Genomic DNA, 19,629 nt, shown 5'->3' with positions numbered 1-19,629 from the left:
GAGAAGACTGGCACAGATGTTAGCTCAAGACTAATTTTTCTCAAGCAAAAAAAGAGGGGGGGCCAGCCCAGTGGCATAGCGGTTAAGTTAGCATGCTCCACATCAGCAGCCCAGGGTTTGCCGGGTTGGATCCCAGGCATAGATCTATGCACCGCTTATCAAGCCATGCTGTGGCAGGCATCCCACATATAAAGTAGAGGAAGATGGTACGATGTTAGTTCAGGGCTAATCTTCCTTAAAAAAAAAAAAAAGAGGAAGATTAGGGCTGGCCTGATGGCATAGTTGTCAAGTTTACACACTCTGCTTCAGCAGCCTGGAGTCTGCAGGTTCAGTTCCCAGGTGTGGACCCACACACCACTCATCAAGCCATGCTGAGGTGGCATCCCACATACAAAATAGAGGAAGACTGGCACAGACGTTAGCTCAGGGCCAATCTTCCTCACCAAAAAGAAAGAAAAGTCAAAAAAAAAGAAAAACAAGATGAAGATTGGCAACAGATGTTAACTCAGAGCGATTCTTCCTCACCAAAACAATCTTGAAAATAAATTTTAAAAAGTAATACAAAGAAGAAACAGTGATTATCACAAGAAACCAGGTGGGCACACAGAAGGGGGCACCTTTTCTGTACTATCTGAGCTCTCTACTTCCCTGATAGGTGAACTAGAGAGTTCTGCACTTCTGCAGAGCCACACAACTAAGGTTACCTTAACTCCTTGATCTGAATACACTCTTAGAAACGCCGGATGAAATATAAAATTGTAGAACAAAAAAATAAAATTGTAGATTTTTTAAACAAACTAATACTGAACTGCTTTTATCACCTGCATACTTTCGCTGAAATAAATAGAAGATGTACTTCAGCGGAAGTAAACCCAGAAGCAAGGAATAGGATATACTAAGCAATGTGCTTTTCTAATACTATAAACTAAAATATTATTAAGAGGGGTTATAAATACAGGCATATCTCAGTTATTGCGGGTTCAGTTTCAGACCACCACAATAAAGTAAGAATCACAATAAAGCAAGTCACAAACTTTTTGGTTTCCCAATGCGTATAAAAGTTATGTTTATACTAGAGTCATAAACCACGTTAACGACATTTCAGTCAACACTGCACCACATATACAATGGTGGTTCTCTAAGATTAGTACTATACAGCCTCGGTGTGTAGTAGGATATACCATCTACGTTTGTATAAGTGCACTTATCTGTTTGCACAACAACGAAACTGCCTAAGGACACATCTCTCAGAACATATTCCCATCATTAAGCGATGCACGACTGTACTATATTAAGTGTATAATAGCGTTATAGCTAAAGAAACAATGTACACGCCTTAATTAACAAATACTTTATTGCTAAAAAATGCTAACCATCCTCCGAGCCTTCATCTGAGTCGTAATCTTTTTCCTGGTGGAGGGTCTTGCCACAATGTTGATGGCTGCTGACTCATCAGGGCAGTGGTTGCTGAAAGATGGGTGGCTGCAGCATTTTCTTAAAATAAGACAAAACTGAAGTTTGCCTCATTGATTTTCTTTCAAGAAGGATTTCTCTGTAGCATGCAATGCTGTTTGATAGCATTTTACCCGCAGAACTTCTTTCAAAATTGGAGTCAATCCTCTTAAATCCTGCCACTGCTTAATCAACTAAGATCATGTAATATTCTAAATCTTTTGTTATCTCAATGATCTTCACAGCATCTTCACCAGAAACAGGTTCCATCTTAAGAAACAACTTTCTTTGCTCCTCCATAAGAAGCAACTCATCATCTTTTCAAGTTTTATCATGAGACTGCAGCAATTCAGTCAGATCTTCAGGCTCCACTTCTAATTCTAGGTGTTTTGCTGTTTCCACAATATCTAGAGTTACTTCCTCCACTGAAGTCTTGAACCTCTCAAAGTCATCCATGATGGTTGGAATCAACTTCTTCCAAACTGCTGTTAAGGCTGATATTTTGACCTCTTCCCATGAATCACAAACATCTTAATGGCATCTAGAATAGTGAATCCTTTCCAAAAGATTTTCAATTTACTTTGCCCAGATCCATCAGAGGAATCACTATCTATGGCAGCTATACCCTTATGAGATGTATCAAATAATAAGACTTGCAAGTTGAAATTACTCCTTGATCCATGGGCTGAAGAATGGACGTTGTGTTAACAGGCATGAAAACAACATTAATCTCTTGTACATCTCCATCAGAGCCCTTGGATGACCAGGTGCATTGTCAATGAGCAGTAATATTTTGAAAGAAATCATTTTTCCTGAGCAGCAGGTCTCAATAGTGGGCTTAAAAGATTCAGTAGGGGTCAGCTCGGATCCCAGGTGTGGACCTACATATTGCTTATCAAGCCACGCTGAGGCAGGCGTCCCACATACAAAATCAAAGAAGGGCACAGATGGTAGCTCAGGGCCAATCTTCCTCAGCAAAAAGGAGGATTGGCAGCAAATGTTAGCTCAGGGCTAATCTTCCTCAAAAAAAAAAAAATATTCAGTAAACCATGTAGGAAATAGATGTGCTGTCACCCAGGCTTTGCTGTTCCATTTACATAGCACAGGTAGGGTAGATTTAGCATAATTCTTAAGGGCTCTGGGATTTGGAGAATGATAAATGAGCAGTGCCTTCAACTTAAAGTCACCAGCTGCACTGGCCCCTAACAAGAGAGTCAGCCTGTCCTTTGAAGCCAGGCACTGACTTCTCCTCTCTAGCTATGAAAGCCTTACATGGCATCTTCTTCCAATATACGGATGTTTCATCTACGCTGAAACTCTGCTGTTTAGTGTAGCCGCCTTCATGAATGATCTTAGCTAGATCTTCTGGAGAACTTGCTGCAGCGTCTACATCAGCACCTGCTGCTTCACCTTGCACTGCTATGTTATGGAGACGCTTCTTTCCTTAAACCTCATGAACCAACATCTGCTGGCTTCAAACTTTTCTTCTGCAGCTTCCTCACTTCTCTCAGCCTTCATAGAATAGAAGAGAGTTAGGGCCTTGCTCTGGATTAGGCTTTGGCTGAAGGGAATGTTGTGGCTGGTTTGATCTTCTATACAGACCACGAAAACCTTCTCCATATCAGCAATAAGGCTGCTTTACTTTCTTAGCATTCATGTGTTCACCGGAATAACACTTTTAATTTCCTTCAAGAACTTTTCCTTTGCATTCACAACTTGGTTAACTGCTTGCTGCAAGAGGCCTAGCTTTTGGTCTATCTCAGCTTCAACCTGCCTTCCTCATTAGCCTTAATCATTTCTAGCTTTTGATTTAAAGGGAGAGACACAAATTTCCTTTTCACTTCAACACTTAGAGGCCACTGTAGGGTTATTAATTGGCCTAATTTCAATATTGTCGTGTCTCAGGGAATATGCAGGCAAGAGGAGAAGCAGAGAGGGGGAGAAACGGCCCGTCGGTGGAAAAGTCAGAAAACACAAAACATTTATCAATTAAGTTTGGCACCTTATATGGGTGCAGTTCATTGTGCCCCAAAACAATTACAATAGTAACGTGAAAGATCACTCATCACAGACCACCATAACAAATAAAGTAATAATGAAAAAGTTTGAAATATGGCAAGAATTACCAAAATGTGACACAGAGACATGAAGTGAGCAAATGCTGTTAAAAAAATGGCACCAACAGACTTGTGGCAGGATTGCCACAAACCTTCAAGTTGTAAAAAACCCAGTATCTGCAAAGTGCAATAAAGCAAAGCACAATAAAATGAGGTATTCCTGTAAACACACAAAAAGCAATAAAATAAAAGCTCATGGGAAATAACTCCAAAATTACTCTGCTTCAAAAGTCAAGATGCCCTTAGGAGGGAGGCAAAAATGCCCTCAGAAGGGAGGCAAAGCTTTTTAAGAGCTTAATGAGGGGCCAGCCCGGTGGCACAGCAGTTAAGTGCACACGTTCCACTATGGCGGCCCGGGGTTCACTGGTTCGGATCCTGGGTGCGGACATGGCGCTGCTTGGCAAGCCATGCTGTGGTAGACATCCCACATATAAAGTAGAGGAAGATGGGCATGGATGTTAGCTCAGGGCCAGCCTTCCTCAGCAAAAAGAGGAGGATTGGCAGCAGTTAGCTCAGGGCTAATCTTCCTCAAAAAAAAAAAAAAAAAGCTCTATGAAGCCTAAAGAAATGTCGTTCTTTATCATCACTATATCCTCAGTACCTGAGACAGTGTCTTCTATAACTAACATTAAATACGTGCTGACGTAATGACTGTTATACTACTGTTTGTCAGCAGCAGCAACAAATATCTTTTAGCACAAATGTTTTCATATCTAATCAATGTTATTTCCTAACTATGGCATGACTGTAGAGTGGGAAAACAAAGGGGCAAGTGCCTGGCAGGCTACGACAAGAGAACAATTCATACTGAACAGAAGTACTACAGGAATCATGGAGCTTAGGAAACTAAATTTTTCAAAATTTCCCAGTTGATTCTGACGTGTAATCAAATTTTAAAACCACAAAACCACTGGACTGGATAAACTTAAAGTTCTCTCTTCCAGCTCTAAGCAGCCAAAATTCTGTAACTTTATCTTAGGTAATGATTTTCACATGTTCTATAACAGACGAGACTTAGTTTTAAACATATTACATGATTTTATTAGAGGAAGAGTGAACTTACAGAACTACTATGTTTAGGGTCCAAATGAAACCAGAAACGTCTGGCTAGTATCTACTGTTTGTTGAGTTGGATTTTGTTTTAACTTATTTAACATAAGCATAGTTGTTCAGTGACTTGATCGTAACTGCTCAATAAACATTTACTGAATAGGAAAAAAAATAACCCTGGACTTTATCCTAAAGGAAATGAGAATCTACCAAAAACATTTAAAGATGGATGATGATCAAATTTTCACCTTTAAAAGAAATACTGGCTATCATATAAACAACAGTATAGAAGAGGCCTAGATTAGATGGCACAAAAGCCAGTAAGAAGGCTACTACAGAAACCCAGGCAGGCATCTGCGGTGCCTTCATCTCTGGGGGAAGCCAAGAGAAGGCAGATAACCATTTACTGAAATGCTAAATTAAAACAACAAAACAAAAAAACTTAAGAGCAAATAGAAAACAATCGGATGCTTATTTTAAGAAATACAAAACTATTACAGATAGTGGAAAAAAGGAGTGGTAGGAAGAGCCAGGAACAACTATTTGGAGAATTAAAGAACAGAAAAGAAGGTGGTGGAGAGATAACAATAAAGATAGGCAGGCATAAAAAGAAACCTAGAAAGAGGAAAAGGGAAGAAGAAGGGAGCTTCTGGGATATATTTAAGCAGCTTGTCATGTCACGTTAGGGATTAGACCAGTTAATATGAGAATAAATTATCAACTATTAAGACGGCACTTAGCTCAGGTGTCAAGTGTTTAAAATCTTGTCAGTAACAGAATTAGTCTTTCTGACTCCCCATATCTATCAGCATACATGAATTTTTCTCATTTCTTCCAAAGAATATATACTTGTAATCTTCTGATGTATAGTAATAATCTTAAATGGCCAACATCTGTCCTAATTCTTCTTTCCATCAAACAAAATCTTTTTTTTTTTTTTGAGGAAGATTAGCCCTGAGCTAACATCTGCAGCCAATCCTCCTCCTTTTGCTGAGGAGGACTGGCCCTGAGCGAACATCTGTGCCCATCTTCCTTTACTTTATATGTGGGACGTCTACCACAGCATGGCTTGTCAAGCAGTGCCATGTCCGCACCCGAGATCTAAACAGGCAAACCCCCAGGCCGCCAAAGCGGAACATGCACACTTAACGGCTGCGCTGCTGCGCCACTGCGCCGGCCCCAATCAAACAAAATCTTAATATGTGACTTTATGCCATATCTACATCCCAAGAACTACCAACTATGTTTCTCTTTTTGCCAGAAGAATCATGTACTTGCTACTGGCAAAATTTAACAACCCTAATTACTTCCAACAATGCTACTTATATAGGTAAAACTTACTTTTAATAAGTTTTTTTTTTTTTAAGGAAATTCTCTTGGAAAAGGGAGATTTTTGTTTCTAAAATGTTGAGTTCCAATGGTCTCTAAATCCTAACTGGTAACTTAATTAGTAACAGGTATCAGTGGGAAATATAAATGAACCTCAAGAATAAAAAAGACATACCACAACTATACAAAACCCGTTTTTACCTTGCCTCATTAGCATTAATTGGTGTTCGTGCCTAGCTGCTTCCATTTCTGCCTCCAGTTTCTCTTTGGCTTCTCTGATGTTTCTATCAACCTGCTCACGCTGCTGCTTTTCCATTTCGTCAAGAGCCTTCCATCGAGATGCATACTCAAATTCAAATGTCCCAGGTTGAGCAAAACGTGGCGGCTGTTCTCTTTCCCTAAGTTTACATTTGAAAACATGCAGAAACTTATGTTTAAAAGGTAAAATAAGGATAACAAGAACTACCATTTACTGAGCACTTACAATGTCCATGGCACTGTAGTGAATCACTGCACTCCAATGTCCAGGCAAGTACTCCAATTACCTCATGGCAACACTGTGATGCAGGTTTTAACAAGCCTCAGTTTGAGAAAGTGCCGTAGGATGCCCAAATAATAAGTAATGGAACCAGGATTCAAACCTAGGCAACCTGCACTCCCCTAATTATCACCTCTAATGAAGCCCTTTCTGATTTTCAATCAACCAACAATTTCACTTAAGGCAGTCTGCAACATAGGAATCAAATATGTCCTAAGTTAACCATCCAGAATCAGATTTTTTTCTCTAAAAGTAATTAACTTTTAGGGATAGTAGTAAAAGCAGACGGAGTTTATTGAGTGTTATGTGCCAAGTTAAGTAGCTAGGCCAAAAAATAAAGGTCTAACTTACTACAACTGTAGTTACTTAATACTTTTTTTCCCTTGCTAAACTGTAAACTCAATGAGGACATAAAATTTGTCTGTTAATTGCCGTACCTCAAGTACCTAGCACACTATCTGGTACATTGTACATATTTGCTATTAATTTCTTGAATGAACGAATAAATGATAAGCAAACGACCAAGAAATTTTTTAAAAACTAAAGACCTATAAATGCACCTGAAATTCAAAGAAATTCTTCAATTATTCTTACCTATCATAACTTGTATTAAAAACTATTGATAAGAACACAATCCCCACCCCACCCATAAAAGTATAGATGCTTTGCATCACACTTTTATTTTGGGAGGGTAGGATAAAGTTGGGAGACAGGGAGGTTGTCACAGAGGGAAAGGATGTAGTAACAAGAAACAGCTTCAAAGATCTTCAAAGGTATATAAGGAAAATCAAAGTTAACCATGATCTAGGAGTTCTATACCTAAAAAATTGACTTGGATTTTTTTCTTCTTAAAGTACTGACTGAAAAAGGGAAAGGAATAGAGGGATCTACCACTCACTAACTTTTCTGAAAGAATTGTTTATTAGTCAGTAGTTTTGTTTGTTTGTTGTTTTTGTTTTGTTTTCTTTTTTTGGTGAGGAGGATTGGCCCTGAGCTACTGTCTGTTGCCAATCTGTCTCTTTTCACTTGAGGAAGATTGACCCTGAGCTAACATCTGTGCCAATCTTCCTCTATTTTGTATGTGGGACACCACCACAGCACAGCTTGACAAGCGGTATGTGCATATCTGCACCCAGGATCTGAACCTGTGAAGCCGAGGCCACGAAAGCAGAGCATGCAAATTTAACCACCATGCCACTGGGCTAGCCCCTTAGTGAGTAAGCAACTCCTAAGTCAGACGTTGACTAAAATCATAAACATAAAAAATTCTTCACTTTCTCCCAAAGGAAACACTATTGAAACAAAATGAATTTGAATCATGGTTCACATACTTTTGGAACATTCCCTTCTGAGTATAACTCTTTTGCAGTAAAACTGGGAATATAACAAGATCTTCTAAGGTTTTCTGGGATAACGAATTCATTAGATAAACAAATATCACCTATAGTACATGTCCTACCAAAGTGAGCAATACAAATTCCATTTCTCGTAACACTCCTATAATTCCAGTTCTTTAATTCCTGAATCCAAAAGTATACTCTATTTCAAATTCGTAATGAAAAGCTTTAACTAGAAAAAAAGTCAAGTAAATAGGATATCACAATAAGTCTTTGAAAAATAGCTTCATAAGAGAAATTAAAATGGTTATGAGTTACAACCAATTACCACTGATCCTTCTCTGAAATAGTTTCACCCCTTGCTGTCAAGACACGCTGGTTGCCCCCCTACTCCAATGACTCCTCCCACTCAGTCTTTGCTGATTCCTTTTGATCTCCTCAACCTCTACGTATTGGAGTATTCCAAGGTCAGTCTTTTGACATAGTTTTCTATCACGTGATAACTCTAGCCCAGACAGCTCACAGAAATTGCAGATGGAAATCCAACTATACTTACTTAACATCTCCACTTGGATGTTCAAAAGCCATCTCAAACTTAACATGTCCAAAACAGGGTTTGTGATCTTCCCCCCCCAAAATCTGCTCCTCCTACAGGATTCTCCAAATTAGTCATTAGCAATTTCCATACTTCCAGTTACTCAGGCCCAAAACCTTGTAATCATGCTTTTAACTCTTTCTCCCACATTTCCACATCCATCAGCAAAATCCAAAGTCTATTTTCAAACTATATCTACAATCTGACCACTTCTCACCATCACCACTATGACTACTCCATGTCAGTAGCCTCCTAAACTTATCTCCCCAACTCTACCCTTGGCTCTTAAGAATCTACTCTTAAAACAGCAGTCAGAAAGTTCCTGTTAAGATTAAGTCACTACTCTGCTCCTTCCTTTCTCATAAAACACAAAAGCAAAAGTCAGCTCAGTAGCCTTCAAGGCCCAACAGTTCGCATTCTCCCCAATATGTCCTACCTCTACTTCATCACTACTATTTCCCCCTTACTCACTATGCTTCATCCAAATCAGCCTTTTTACTGTTCCTGGGACATGCCAGAGTCTGCCCTGAGGCTCTTTATAGCTACTATTCCCTCTGCCGAGATCACTATTCTCTACCCCACCCCATCTCTGATAGCTACAAGGCTAGCTTCCACCCCCTCCTCAAGATGTTAATCAACATCACCCTGTCAGGTAGGCTTCCCTAACCACCTGTATAAAAGAGCCACAATCCTCTGCTCCACAGCACCCACTTTTCCCTGTCTTCGTTCCACTTCTTTTATTGTTTACTCCCCTTAACACCCCCACACAACATGAATTTCTGGTCTACTCTGTTCACTGATACATCTCCAACATCAGGCATATAGCAAGGACTCATAGTTAAATCAACTACAAGGAAAAACATTTAAATGCACTAAAATCAAAGAATGCTAATTAAAACAATGTGCATAAAATATCGTTTTGAACATAAACTATCAAATCTTAAAATCATAACATCCATTTTTTTGTCAGGATGAAGAAAAATATTTATATACATACACCAATGAGTGTAAATGGGTATAAGGTTCCTGGGGAACCATGTGCCAAGATTAATCAACTTTAAAGATGCATATTCTTTCCTCTAAGGCTTTATACCTCACATTAGTGGTTTTTTAAACTACTACTTCTCACCGCTTAATACATATTTTATAATCTTTGGTTCATTATTTATTATATATTATGTATCTCCACCACCAGAAATGAAAGCATCAAGAGGGCAGAAACAGTTCAAAGCTGCACTGGTAGCTCCTAGAACAGTGTCTGGCACTCCAATATTTGTTAAATGCACAGATGCAAATGTGTTACAGTTTTATTTCTTGTAATAAACAAGTGATTGGTTAAAAATAACACAAGGTGGGGGCTGGCCCTGTGGCCGAGTGGTTAAGTTCACATGCTCTGCTGCAGGCAGCCCAGAGTTTCACTGGTTCAAATCCCGGGCGCGGACATGGCACTGCTCATCAAGCCATGCTGAGGCAGCATCCCACATGCCACAACTAGAAGGATCCACAACTAAAAATATACACATATGTACCGGGGGGGGTCTTTGGGAGAAAAAGGAAAAAATAAATAAAATCTTTAAAAATAAATAAATAAATAACACAATGTTATTCATATGGGCAACTTACATAAAAATACCTATATGATACTAAGTGAAAAACTGGCAAAAGAATAATACAAACATTTTGCAAATAGGTTATTTTTCTTTTTCATCTCTAAAAAGTTCTTCCCCTGTGCTAAGTCATTTAACTAGGACCTCCCCTACTCTACCCCCTAAAAAAGTCTTTTAACTTACAATACACCTTAAGCATAGTAATTAAAGAAATATTTTCACAATACCTTTATTTCATTGTTTCTCTAGCATAAATATTACTGACAGTCTCCTCCTACCTATCCACCCCTGCCCCAATTATAAAAGTAGAGACTTTTCTTAGTAAAGTTAATGTTTTACCGATATACAAAAGAAAACTAGCATTCCATGTAGACCAGGCCAGTCCATTAACCAGATTATATGACTAAACACAACACCTTCTAATCCAACAATACTGGATAACAAATGTGATGTAAGAAATATCCTTGATAGCACATATTTAAAATATCTTTATTAATAAAATCTTACTTATGATATTGTTGAGTTTTCTGCATTAGCTTCTCTGGCAAGCCATCTTCATCGTCAAACTGCTCCATAGGCTCCACAATGACTGGACGCGGGGTCCTAGATAGACAAAAAGTATTAACAAAAATACAGTGTATGGAATTAACATCCTTCTAGAAATATTTTATAACAATTCCAAGATATATACTTGGATCTCTTGAGAAAAATGTCTCAGAAGTTATCATATATAGTCATAAAAAGTCAATAAACATGTGCAGCACCAGACACAGGTGAACATCAAAGATGAATGCCTGTTTTGAGAGCAGAGTCTACTGAAGATGACAGAAACGTAAATCAACAAGAATGAACCTGTGTAACCACTGTAGCTAACTCTTACAAAGTATGATGGAAAGGAATAACTTATGTTTTATCCATGTGGTGTCATCAATCTCATGTCCCACCGTCTCAAACTCCCATCTCTGCCTACCTCCCAGCCTCCCTCTGTGTCTTGTTCAGTCTGGCTCAGAAAAATATTTCTAAAACATAAAGACAGACCTCAAGGATATCAGCCAAGAAAAAGGGAAGGAGGGGGAGCCAGAGGACACAACACATTCAAGGAGGAAGTTGGAGGGAAGAGGGAAACAATAGTAGATAATGACTTGGAAACCCTCCTTCTTTACTATTTTCCTAAGTAAAACAGGAAGAAGGGAAAGCTCATTGAGGAAAGACAAAAAAGGGAAATAAGTGGAGTGGATGATATATTGATAATAAAATTTTCCTTGCTATCACTCTCTCATCATGCAAACAATAGTGAAATCTATTGATACCACCTTCTGAACAGAGATGCTTCAGAGAAAAACAAATCACTGTTAAATTTTGAGGTGGTAACAGAAGAGCTAGAGAGGTGAAGGGGCTTTCTGGATTCCAAAAGCGACCCTCTGCAAATAAACAAAGACCCAGAGATTAACAAAGACTTTAAGTCCTAAACTATAGGAAAAAGAAAGATATAAAATGTTTATTTAAAAATGATTCCTCAGCTAGTAGACATTTGGGATAGAAAAAGAACTGGACGCAAGTGTACAATATCTTGAGGTGATGAAGACAATTATAGAGATCTCAGATAAAATGCACAGGAACCCCAAGTAAAGAGACTTACAGGCCTCAATTTCCAGGGTGAGACCTCATATCCAACATGTAAAAAGAGAAACGTAATAAAGAATGAGTAAATACAATCTCAGAAAGTACATGCAATCCAATGAGATATGAGAAAGCAGCTGAGAGCTGGTGAGACCACTCAACCCACGAGAGGATGTAGTACTTCTAAGAAGACCCAAAGGGGCCCAGGGACAAAATGAGTAAGATGCACCATATGGACCACTTACCCACTGCAGGCCACAGCAGGGCCACAAACATTGGAATAATAACACAGCCAGATATGAACTACACCTGAGCAGAGGCAAAGACAGACAGAAACTCAAACCCGCCCCTTCAATACCACAAGGCCACCACCACCTCCAAGAGAAAAACCAGAAAAGGAAACTCAAGAAGGAAAATGTACTAAGCAGATCATTTGCCACTCAGAATATGACAGAATTACTTGGAAGTGACGACTAATTTTATGAAGTCAAGGAAATGGTGAACAACATTAGAGAATATAATGACATGACTACTATACTCTAAAATAACGTCAAGTGTTGTAACTATCAATTTTCAATTTTCAACATATCACTTTGGACGACTAGACACTCTTTTCCATTGGAGGGCAAGTACAGCCCTCTGGGAGAGAACTTGACCAATACAAATGTTATATATTTCTACCTTGTTCCTATAATTGCATTTTTTTTTTCTTGCTCAGGAAGACTCACCCTGAGCTAACATCTGTTGCCAATCTTCCTCTATTTTGTACTTGAGTTGCTGCCACAGCATGGCCACCAACAAGTGGTACAGGTCCGTGCCTGGGAACCAAACCTAGTCTGCCAACGGGGAATGCACCAAACTTAACCACTAGACCACAGGGCGGGCCCCCTTTCAATTCTACTTCCAAAGATATACATGAATAAGTGAACAAAGGTCACTCACAATCACATTCATCATATCATATAATACAAAAAGACCACGTGTGTTGTACAAGTGATGTCCTTAAGGGACTGTGACTTATTGTATTGGGATATATGCTAAATGTGAACATTGATGGTTTCATTGTATACACCACTCCCTGTGGAAGCTGCCTTTGTCCATTTTCTTATCCACCTTGTTTATTTCACTTTGATTTTTGTGTGTTAACAAAAGTCTTAAAAACCTAACACATTCTGTTTATAGGTGTAATTGCTAAACTTATTCTTTTTACAAATCTAGGTAAATTACATAGAAAAAAAGATTAAAAAGGAAACAAAATCTGGAGTTATCTGTGAGGTTTTTTCCTCCCCACTCTGCCCTAAATTAATCATTAGTTTGGTTGTAAAATTGATAAATGTTCCACTGTGGAAAAGTTTAAACAATATAATAAGTTTCATAGAAGTCAGTCAGTCCTGTGAAGTCCTATCATTTGGAGAGTATCTCTGACCATATTTCATGAATATCTCTTCAGATTTTCCTTTCCACTAAATTTACATAGAAAGAATCTTTCTTCAGACATCTTGTATCACCCAATATAAAATGGCATCATTTCAGATCTATGCATGTACCATAATTTTTTAACCATACCAATTAGTGTACATTTAAGGTTTCCATGTTTTCTGTAAAAATACATAATGACTAACATATTTGTGACTGATCCTCCCTCTGCTGTTCAAATATCTCTTTAGGTAGAAATGTGAGAACAAGGTAGAATATACAGTATTAAAAACATGGTGACTTAGGGGCTGGGCCCATGGCTGAGTGGTTAAGTTCGCGTGCTCCACCTCAGCGGCCCAGGGTTTCACCAGTTCCAATCCTGGGCGCAGCCCTAGCACCACTCATCAAGCCACGCTCAGGTAGCCGCCCACATAGCATAACCAGAAGGACCTACAACTAGAATATACAACCATGTACTGGAGAGCTTTGGGGAGAAGAAGGAGAAAAAGAAAGAAAAATAAAGATAAATAAGGAAAAACGATGACTCAAAACAAAATGTGACATTTTGTGCATGCAATTAAAAAAAATGAAGGCTTATGTAATTATGCCAATTTATTTAAATACGAAACCATCTTTGCAGACATCATTTTGCAGAGCTAAAAGTTTAGTCTATTTTAACATAGTTGAGAATTTAAGAATATTGATAAAGATAAAATAATTCCTAGGATGATTAAATAAGATGTTTTATGATAAAGGAAAAATAAAATCACTAGGACCTGATAATGTTATCCCAGATTTATAAAATGATCCAATGGATCCATATAGTAATTTTAAGGGGAAAAAATGAGTTTATTCTATTTTTTAAATTTTCTTTTTGTTCTTTTGAAGATCTCTAAGAAATAAGCAATAAAATATCAATCCTGACAAATAATTAGGATTGCTCAAAAAACAAGTGAAAAACTAAAATTGGACCCAACTGACACTGATGGGACCCCAAGAGTTAAGGGTGGTTCTCTGGAAAGATAACTGGCAATTTATGCTTCCACCCACAGCAGATATGTCTAGATAACACTTTTGTTTCCAATATATAAGCAAAAGAAATATTACAATGTTGTTTGTATTAAAGAAATATTTCTTCAGCATCTAAAAGTAACCCCATTTAATAAAAAGATATGTGATAAAGCAAATAAAATGTAAGAAAAAGCAATCTCTTTCAAATATGAGTATAAAACAGGAAAAGTATAAAAAATCACTAATGGAACAATCACTTGTGTGCAGAAAAGAGTTGACAGGGGCCAGCCCTGTGGCTGAGTGGTTAAGTTCACGCGCTCCGCTTCAGCGGCCTAGGGTTTCACTGGTTAGGATCCTGGGCTCGGACATGGCACCACTCATTAAGCCATGCTGAGGTGGCATCTCACATGCCACAATAAGAAGGACCCACAACTGAAAATATACAACTATGTACAGGGGGCTTTGGGAGAAAAAGGAAAAATAAAATCTTAAAAGAAAAAGAAAAGAAGAGTTGACAAAGCAGGCCTGAAACTGCTATCACACACCATAGGATAAGGCTGGTTTTGTGTGCCAAAACTGTTTGCACCCTTTGGTTTATGTTAAACATAAACTTTCTGAGTTTGTTTCCTGCTGGGAGTCTGAAATTTTGCTATTTACCAGATGAGTGAACTTACAAAACTGATACTCCATCCTTCACCCCGCAACACGCACACACAACATACACTCCTAGGGTCAGCTGAACTTCCCCAGGTAGTTAATACTTCATTCGTATGTCTCCATTAGTTGCTGGATGAATTAAGCAAGTCCTGTGTGACTCAACTGGGCAAGGACTGTTGGAAGCTTGTACCTAGTTTCCCCCAGACTTCACCTCATGTACACTTTTCCTTTGCTGATTTTGTTCTGTATTCTTTTGCAGTAATAAATCTTAGTCATAAGACTATATGCTGAGGCCTGAGTCCTTTCAGTGAACCACCAAACCCAGGGGTGGTCCTGGAGATCCCCAAGACACTCCTGTAAGCACACTAATCAAATCTAACTTCTGCTGACATATTCACATTTTTACTTTGTCTTTTTTTATAATCAGTTTGTTAACACAAATTTGGATCACAGCAAACATCTAGTTTTGTGTCTTTTTTTACATGCTAAATTAATATTTTACTTATAGAAAAATAAGTTTTAGGGCAGCTGTTAAAACAGAATATGTGCATAGCCAAATTCTCTTCCATAAACAAACGTGGAGTTTGTCATTTGTTTAGTTTTGTTTGTATTTATATTGAGATACAATTTACATGCCATGAAATTCACCCTTCTAAAGTGTACAGTTCAGTGATTTTTAGTATGTGCAATCATCATCACAATCTAATCCCAGAATATTTTCATCACCCCAAATAGAAACCCCAAACTCATTAGCCGTCAACGCCCCATATCCTTTCCCCTGAGCCTCTGGCAACTAGTCTAGTTTCTCTCTCTATGCTATATATCCCCTTAAAAGAAAATGCTTTTCAAGAGTACTGCATTTTCCAAAGTCATAAAATATTCTTTGCAAAATAACTACGTATTAATCCACTGCAAGTATATTCTACTTGATCAATTTTCTTATTAATAAATTTAGATCTCTGGGGCTGGCCCCATGGCCAAGTGGTTAAGTTCCCACGCTCCGCTGCAGGCGGCCCAGTGTTTCGTTGGTTCAAATCCTGGGCAAGGACATGGCACTGCTCATCAAACCACACTGAGGTAGCGTCCCACATGCCACAAATGGAAGGACCCACAACAAAGAATATACAACTATGTACTGGGGGGCTTTGGAGAGAAAAATGAAAACAATAAAATCTTTAAAAGAATAAATAAATTTAGATCTCTAATATTTTGTTATTAGAAATAGTGATAAAGCAGATACAAAGTAATATACCAACTTTTAAGCAAATATATTTACTTAAAAATACATGATAGGGGGCTGGCCCAGTGGTGCAGCGGTTAAGTTCATAAGTTCACACGTTCCGCTTCTCGGCGGCCCAGGGTTCGCCGGTTCAGATCCAGGGTGCGGACATGGCGCCGCTCAGCACACCATGCTGTGGTAGGCGTCCCACATATAAAGTAGAGGAAGATGGGCCAGGCTTCCTCAGCAAAAAAGAGGAGGACTGGCAGTAGTTAGCTCAGGGCTAATCTTCCTCAAAAAGAAAAAAAATACATGATATTAGTGAGTCAAAGAAGCTTAAGGTTTTTATACCCAGTACTTAAATCCCTTCCAGAAACACAGTGACCAACTTCCATTAGCACCAGGAGTTATAAAAAGACTCACGTAGCTTCACTTTCATTCACCGGATATTTTCAAATCTTTGCCAATACAACAGATCACAAAAAAAAAAGGTTTAGGGCCGGCCCCATGGCCAAGTGGTTAAGTTCACACGCTCTGCTTCGGCAGCCCAGGGTTTCACTGTTTCAGATCCTGGGCGCAGACATGGCACCACTCATTAGGCCATGCTGAGGCGGCATCCCACATGCCACAACTAGAAGGACCCACAACTAAAAGAATATACAACTATGTACTGGGGGCGCTTTGGGGAGAAAAAGGAAAAAAATAATATCTTAAAAAAAGTTTTAGGGGCCGGCCCAGTGGCGCAGCAGTTAAGTGCACACATTCTGCTTCTCGGCAGCCCAGGGTTCGCCAGTTCAGATCCCAGGTGTGGTCATGACACCGCCTGGCACACCATGCTGTGGCAGGTGCCCATATGTAAAGTAGAGGAAGATGGGCATGGATGTTAGCTCAGGGCCAGTCTTCCTCACCAAAAAGAGGAGGATTGGCAGTAGTTAGCTCAGGGCTAATCTTCCTCAAAAAAAAAAAAAGTTATACTGTATGGGTTAGCAAAATTCAATTAGTTTACAAAGAAACCATTTAAGCTTTTTGCAAAGAAACTCTGGAATAAATTTACTCCAAAAAGCCTACACTCAGGGAGCCAGCCCGGTGGCACAGTGGTTAAGTGCGCACATTCCTCTTTGGCGGCCCAGGGTTTGTCAGTTCAGATCCCGAGTGAGGACATGGCACTGCTTCGCAAGCCATGCTGTGTAGGAATCCCATGTATAAAGTAGAGAAAGATGGGCACCGATGTTAGCTCAGGGCCAGTCTTCCTCAGCAAAAAGAGGAGGATTGGCAGCAGATGTCAGCTCAGGGCTAATCTTCAAAAAAGAAAGAAAGAAAAGGAAAGAAAAGAAAAAAATCTATACCCAGGAAAAAAGACTGATCATCAAACATTTGTGTATCATATTGTCACAAGTTTAGTGATTGCAGAAAAAAGGGAAACCACCTAAATGTCTAATGGGATATCCAATGTCCAAGAGAGGAATACAGTCATGCATCTCTTAACAACAGAGATATGGTCTGAGAACTGCGTTATTAGGCAATTTCATCATTGTGCAAACATCACAGGGTGTACTTTCACAAGCCTAGATGGTATAGCCGACTACACACCTAGGCTACATGGCATTAATCTTATGGGACGACCGTCTTATATTCGGTCCAAAGTTGACCAAAACATCATTAAGTGGTACATGACCATAATTAAGTCTGGAATAATTATAATGAAATAATATGCAGCATTTTAATGATATAAGAAAAAACGCACAAAATAACAGTAAGGAAAACTTTATAAAAAGATGATTCTTACTGGGGCCAGCCTAGTGGTGCAGCAGTTAAGTTCGCACGTTCTGATTCAGTGGCCCGGGGTTTGCCAATTCAGATCCTGGGTGCTGACCTACATACACACCGTTTGTCAAGCCATGCTGTGGTAGGCATCCCACATATAAAGCAGAGGAAAATGGGCACAGATCTTAGTCCAGGACCAGTCTTCCTCAGCAAAAAAAAAAAAAGAAGAAGAAGAAGAAAAAAATGATTTTTACTAACTAAGGAGAAATTCTTGGGTTTATCATAAATGAATAAATCTCAACCATAATAAAATAGGTAGTGAAGTAAAGGAGAAGGTCTAGCATGTCTTGGAATCTTCTCTCCTACAAAGTTAAAATAAGAGAGTAACAGTAAAAACTCTCAAAAGTCTAAGAGGAAACAAATGCAAATTGAAGCACATTCTGAAAAACAACTGTTTTGGACTCTTCAAAAATGCCAATGTCATGACACTGACATTTTTGTCATTTGGGAAACTATTACAGATAAAAAGAAATTATACACATAACTGAATTCAATGCGTGATCTTGATTGAATACAAGATTAAAATAAAAGTTATAAAGGACATTAGTAGGCAATGGGGGAAATTTAAATATGGACTGAATAATTAGATAAGAATATTGAATAAATGTTAAACTTCCTCAGTGTGACAATTATATTGTGGCTTTATAAGGGAATTTTTTTTTCTTTCTTGAGGAAGATTAGCCCTGACCTAACTACCACCAATCCTCCTCTTTTTGCTGAGGAAGACTGGCCCTGAGCTAACATCCATGCCCATCTTCCTCTAGTTTATATGTAGGACGCCTGCCACAGCATCACTTGACAAGTGATGTGTAGGTGTGCACCGGGGATCTGAACCAGTGAACCCCAGGCTGCCAAAGCAGGACATGCAAACTTAACTGTTGCGCCACCCGGCCAGCCCCCATGAGGATGTCTAACTAATAGCAAAATTCCTGAGCAAGAAGAGGTGACAGAAAGAATACACCACTCCACTTGTAGCACAATACAAAAAGCAATGGATTTAGCCTCAGACTAAATACCACCATTTATTAGCTGTGCACTCTGAGTTACATTAACATCTCTGGGCCAATTTCCTCATCTGAAAAATTGGACAAATAATCAGCGGTGATGCAGAAATGTAAGAGCTCATGATTATGAAATATCTGACAGATAATAAAATGGTCACACCTTGCCCATTCCCTCAAAATTATTTTCAAATTATTCTAAAAGCTACCCGTAAGAAATCGTTAAGTATTTATTAATGCCTGACTCTGACTTTAAAAAAAACACCAATTAATGAAAGCTTGTAGTGGAAAAAAATACTAATCACATGTCTTGCCTATTGTTTCAGTTCCTCCCTTCCTTCATTAATTATTATAAACTTACTCTGTGGCCAGGAATTGTTAGACTACAGGTGCTGTGACTAGTGCTGATCAAGACAAAGCACTTACCCCGGTGGAACTGACATTCTACTACAGAGAAAGACATACAAATTAGAACAGTAAGTGCTATGAAGAAAAATACATTGGAAAATAAAGCATCAATGCTGGTGTAGAGCGAATGGTTATTTTAAGATAAAATAGCTTTTCTGATGAGATAACATCTTAGCAAACTGTGAATAAAATGAGAGCAAGACCTGTAATGATCTGGAGACAGAGCATTCTCTAAGCAAAGGGAACAAGACCAGTCTCTGACAGAACAAGCCAGCAGTGTTGTAAAATAGTAGATGTAGCATGAATTACAGTTTTAGCATGAATACTTAGTAGTCAAAAGCAAATTGAAAAATGCTTTACAAATCACCACACTAAGCTCTCTGGCCCCAGGAAACAATTTTTTTACATTGTGTTTGTTTCCAGTTCCTCAAACCTTATTTGAATGATT

The 19,629-nt window shown here is 38.7% G+C and overlaps 1 protein-coding gene across 10 annotated transcripts in view; it reads right to left on the bottom strand.

The window, feature by feature from the left end:
• Positions 1-19,629, bottom strand: part of PSPC1 (paraspeckle component 1) — a 111,906-nt gene that overhangs the window by 82,468 nt on the left and 9,809 nt on the right. For all 10 annotated transcript variants that reach the window (XR_006888996.1, XR_006888995.1, XR_006888994.1 and 7 more), the window contains exons 3-4: positions 10,533-10,628; positions 6,150-6,346 (exon numbers count right to left, since the gene is read on the bottom strand). Coding sequence is in view for 2 of the 10 variants with exons in the window: in XM_046663823.1 (XP_046519779.1) it covers positions 6,150-6,346; positions 10,533-10,628 (293 nt within the window). In the remaining 8 variants the exon portion in view is untranslated. The remainder of the gene's footprint in view (positions 1-6,149; positions 6,347-10,532; positions 10,629-19,629) is intronic.

The sequence above is a fragment of the Equus quagga genome, chromosome 6 (assembly GCF_021613505.1).
Source record: "Equus quagga isolate Etosha38 chromosome 6, UCLA_HA_Equagga_1.0, whole genome shotgun sequence".
NCBI lineage: Eukaryota > Metazoa > Chordata > Mammalia > Perissodactyla > Equidae > Equus > Equus quagga.
The sequence above is the reverse complement of the archived record's forward strand: the minus strand, read 5'-3'. Positions and strand labels throughout refer to the sequence as shown.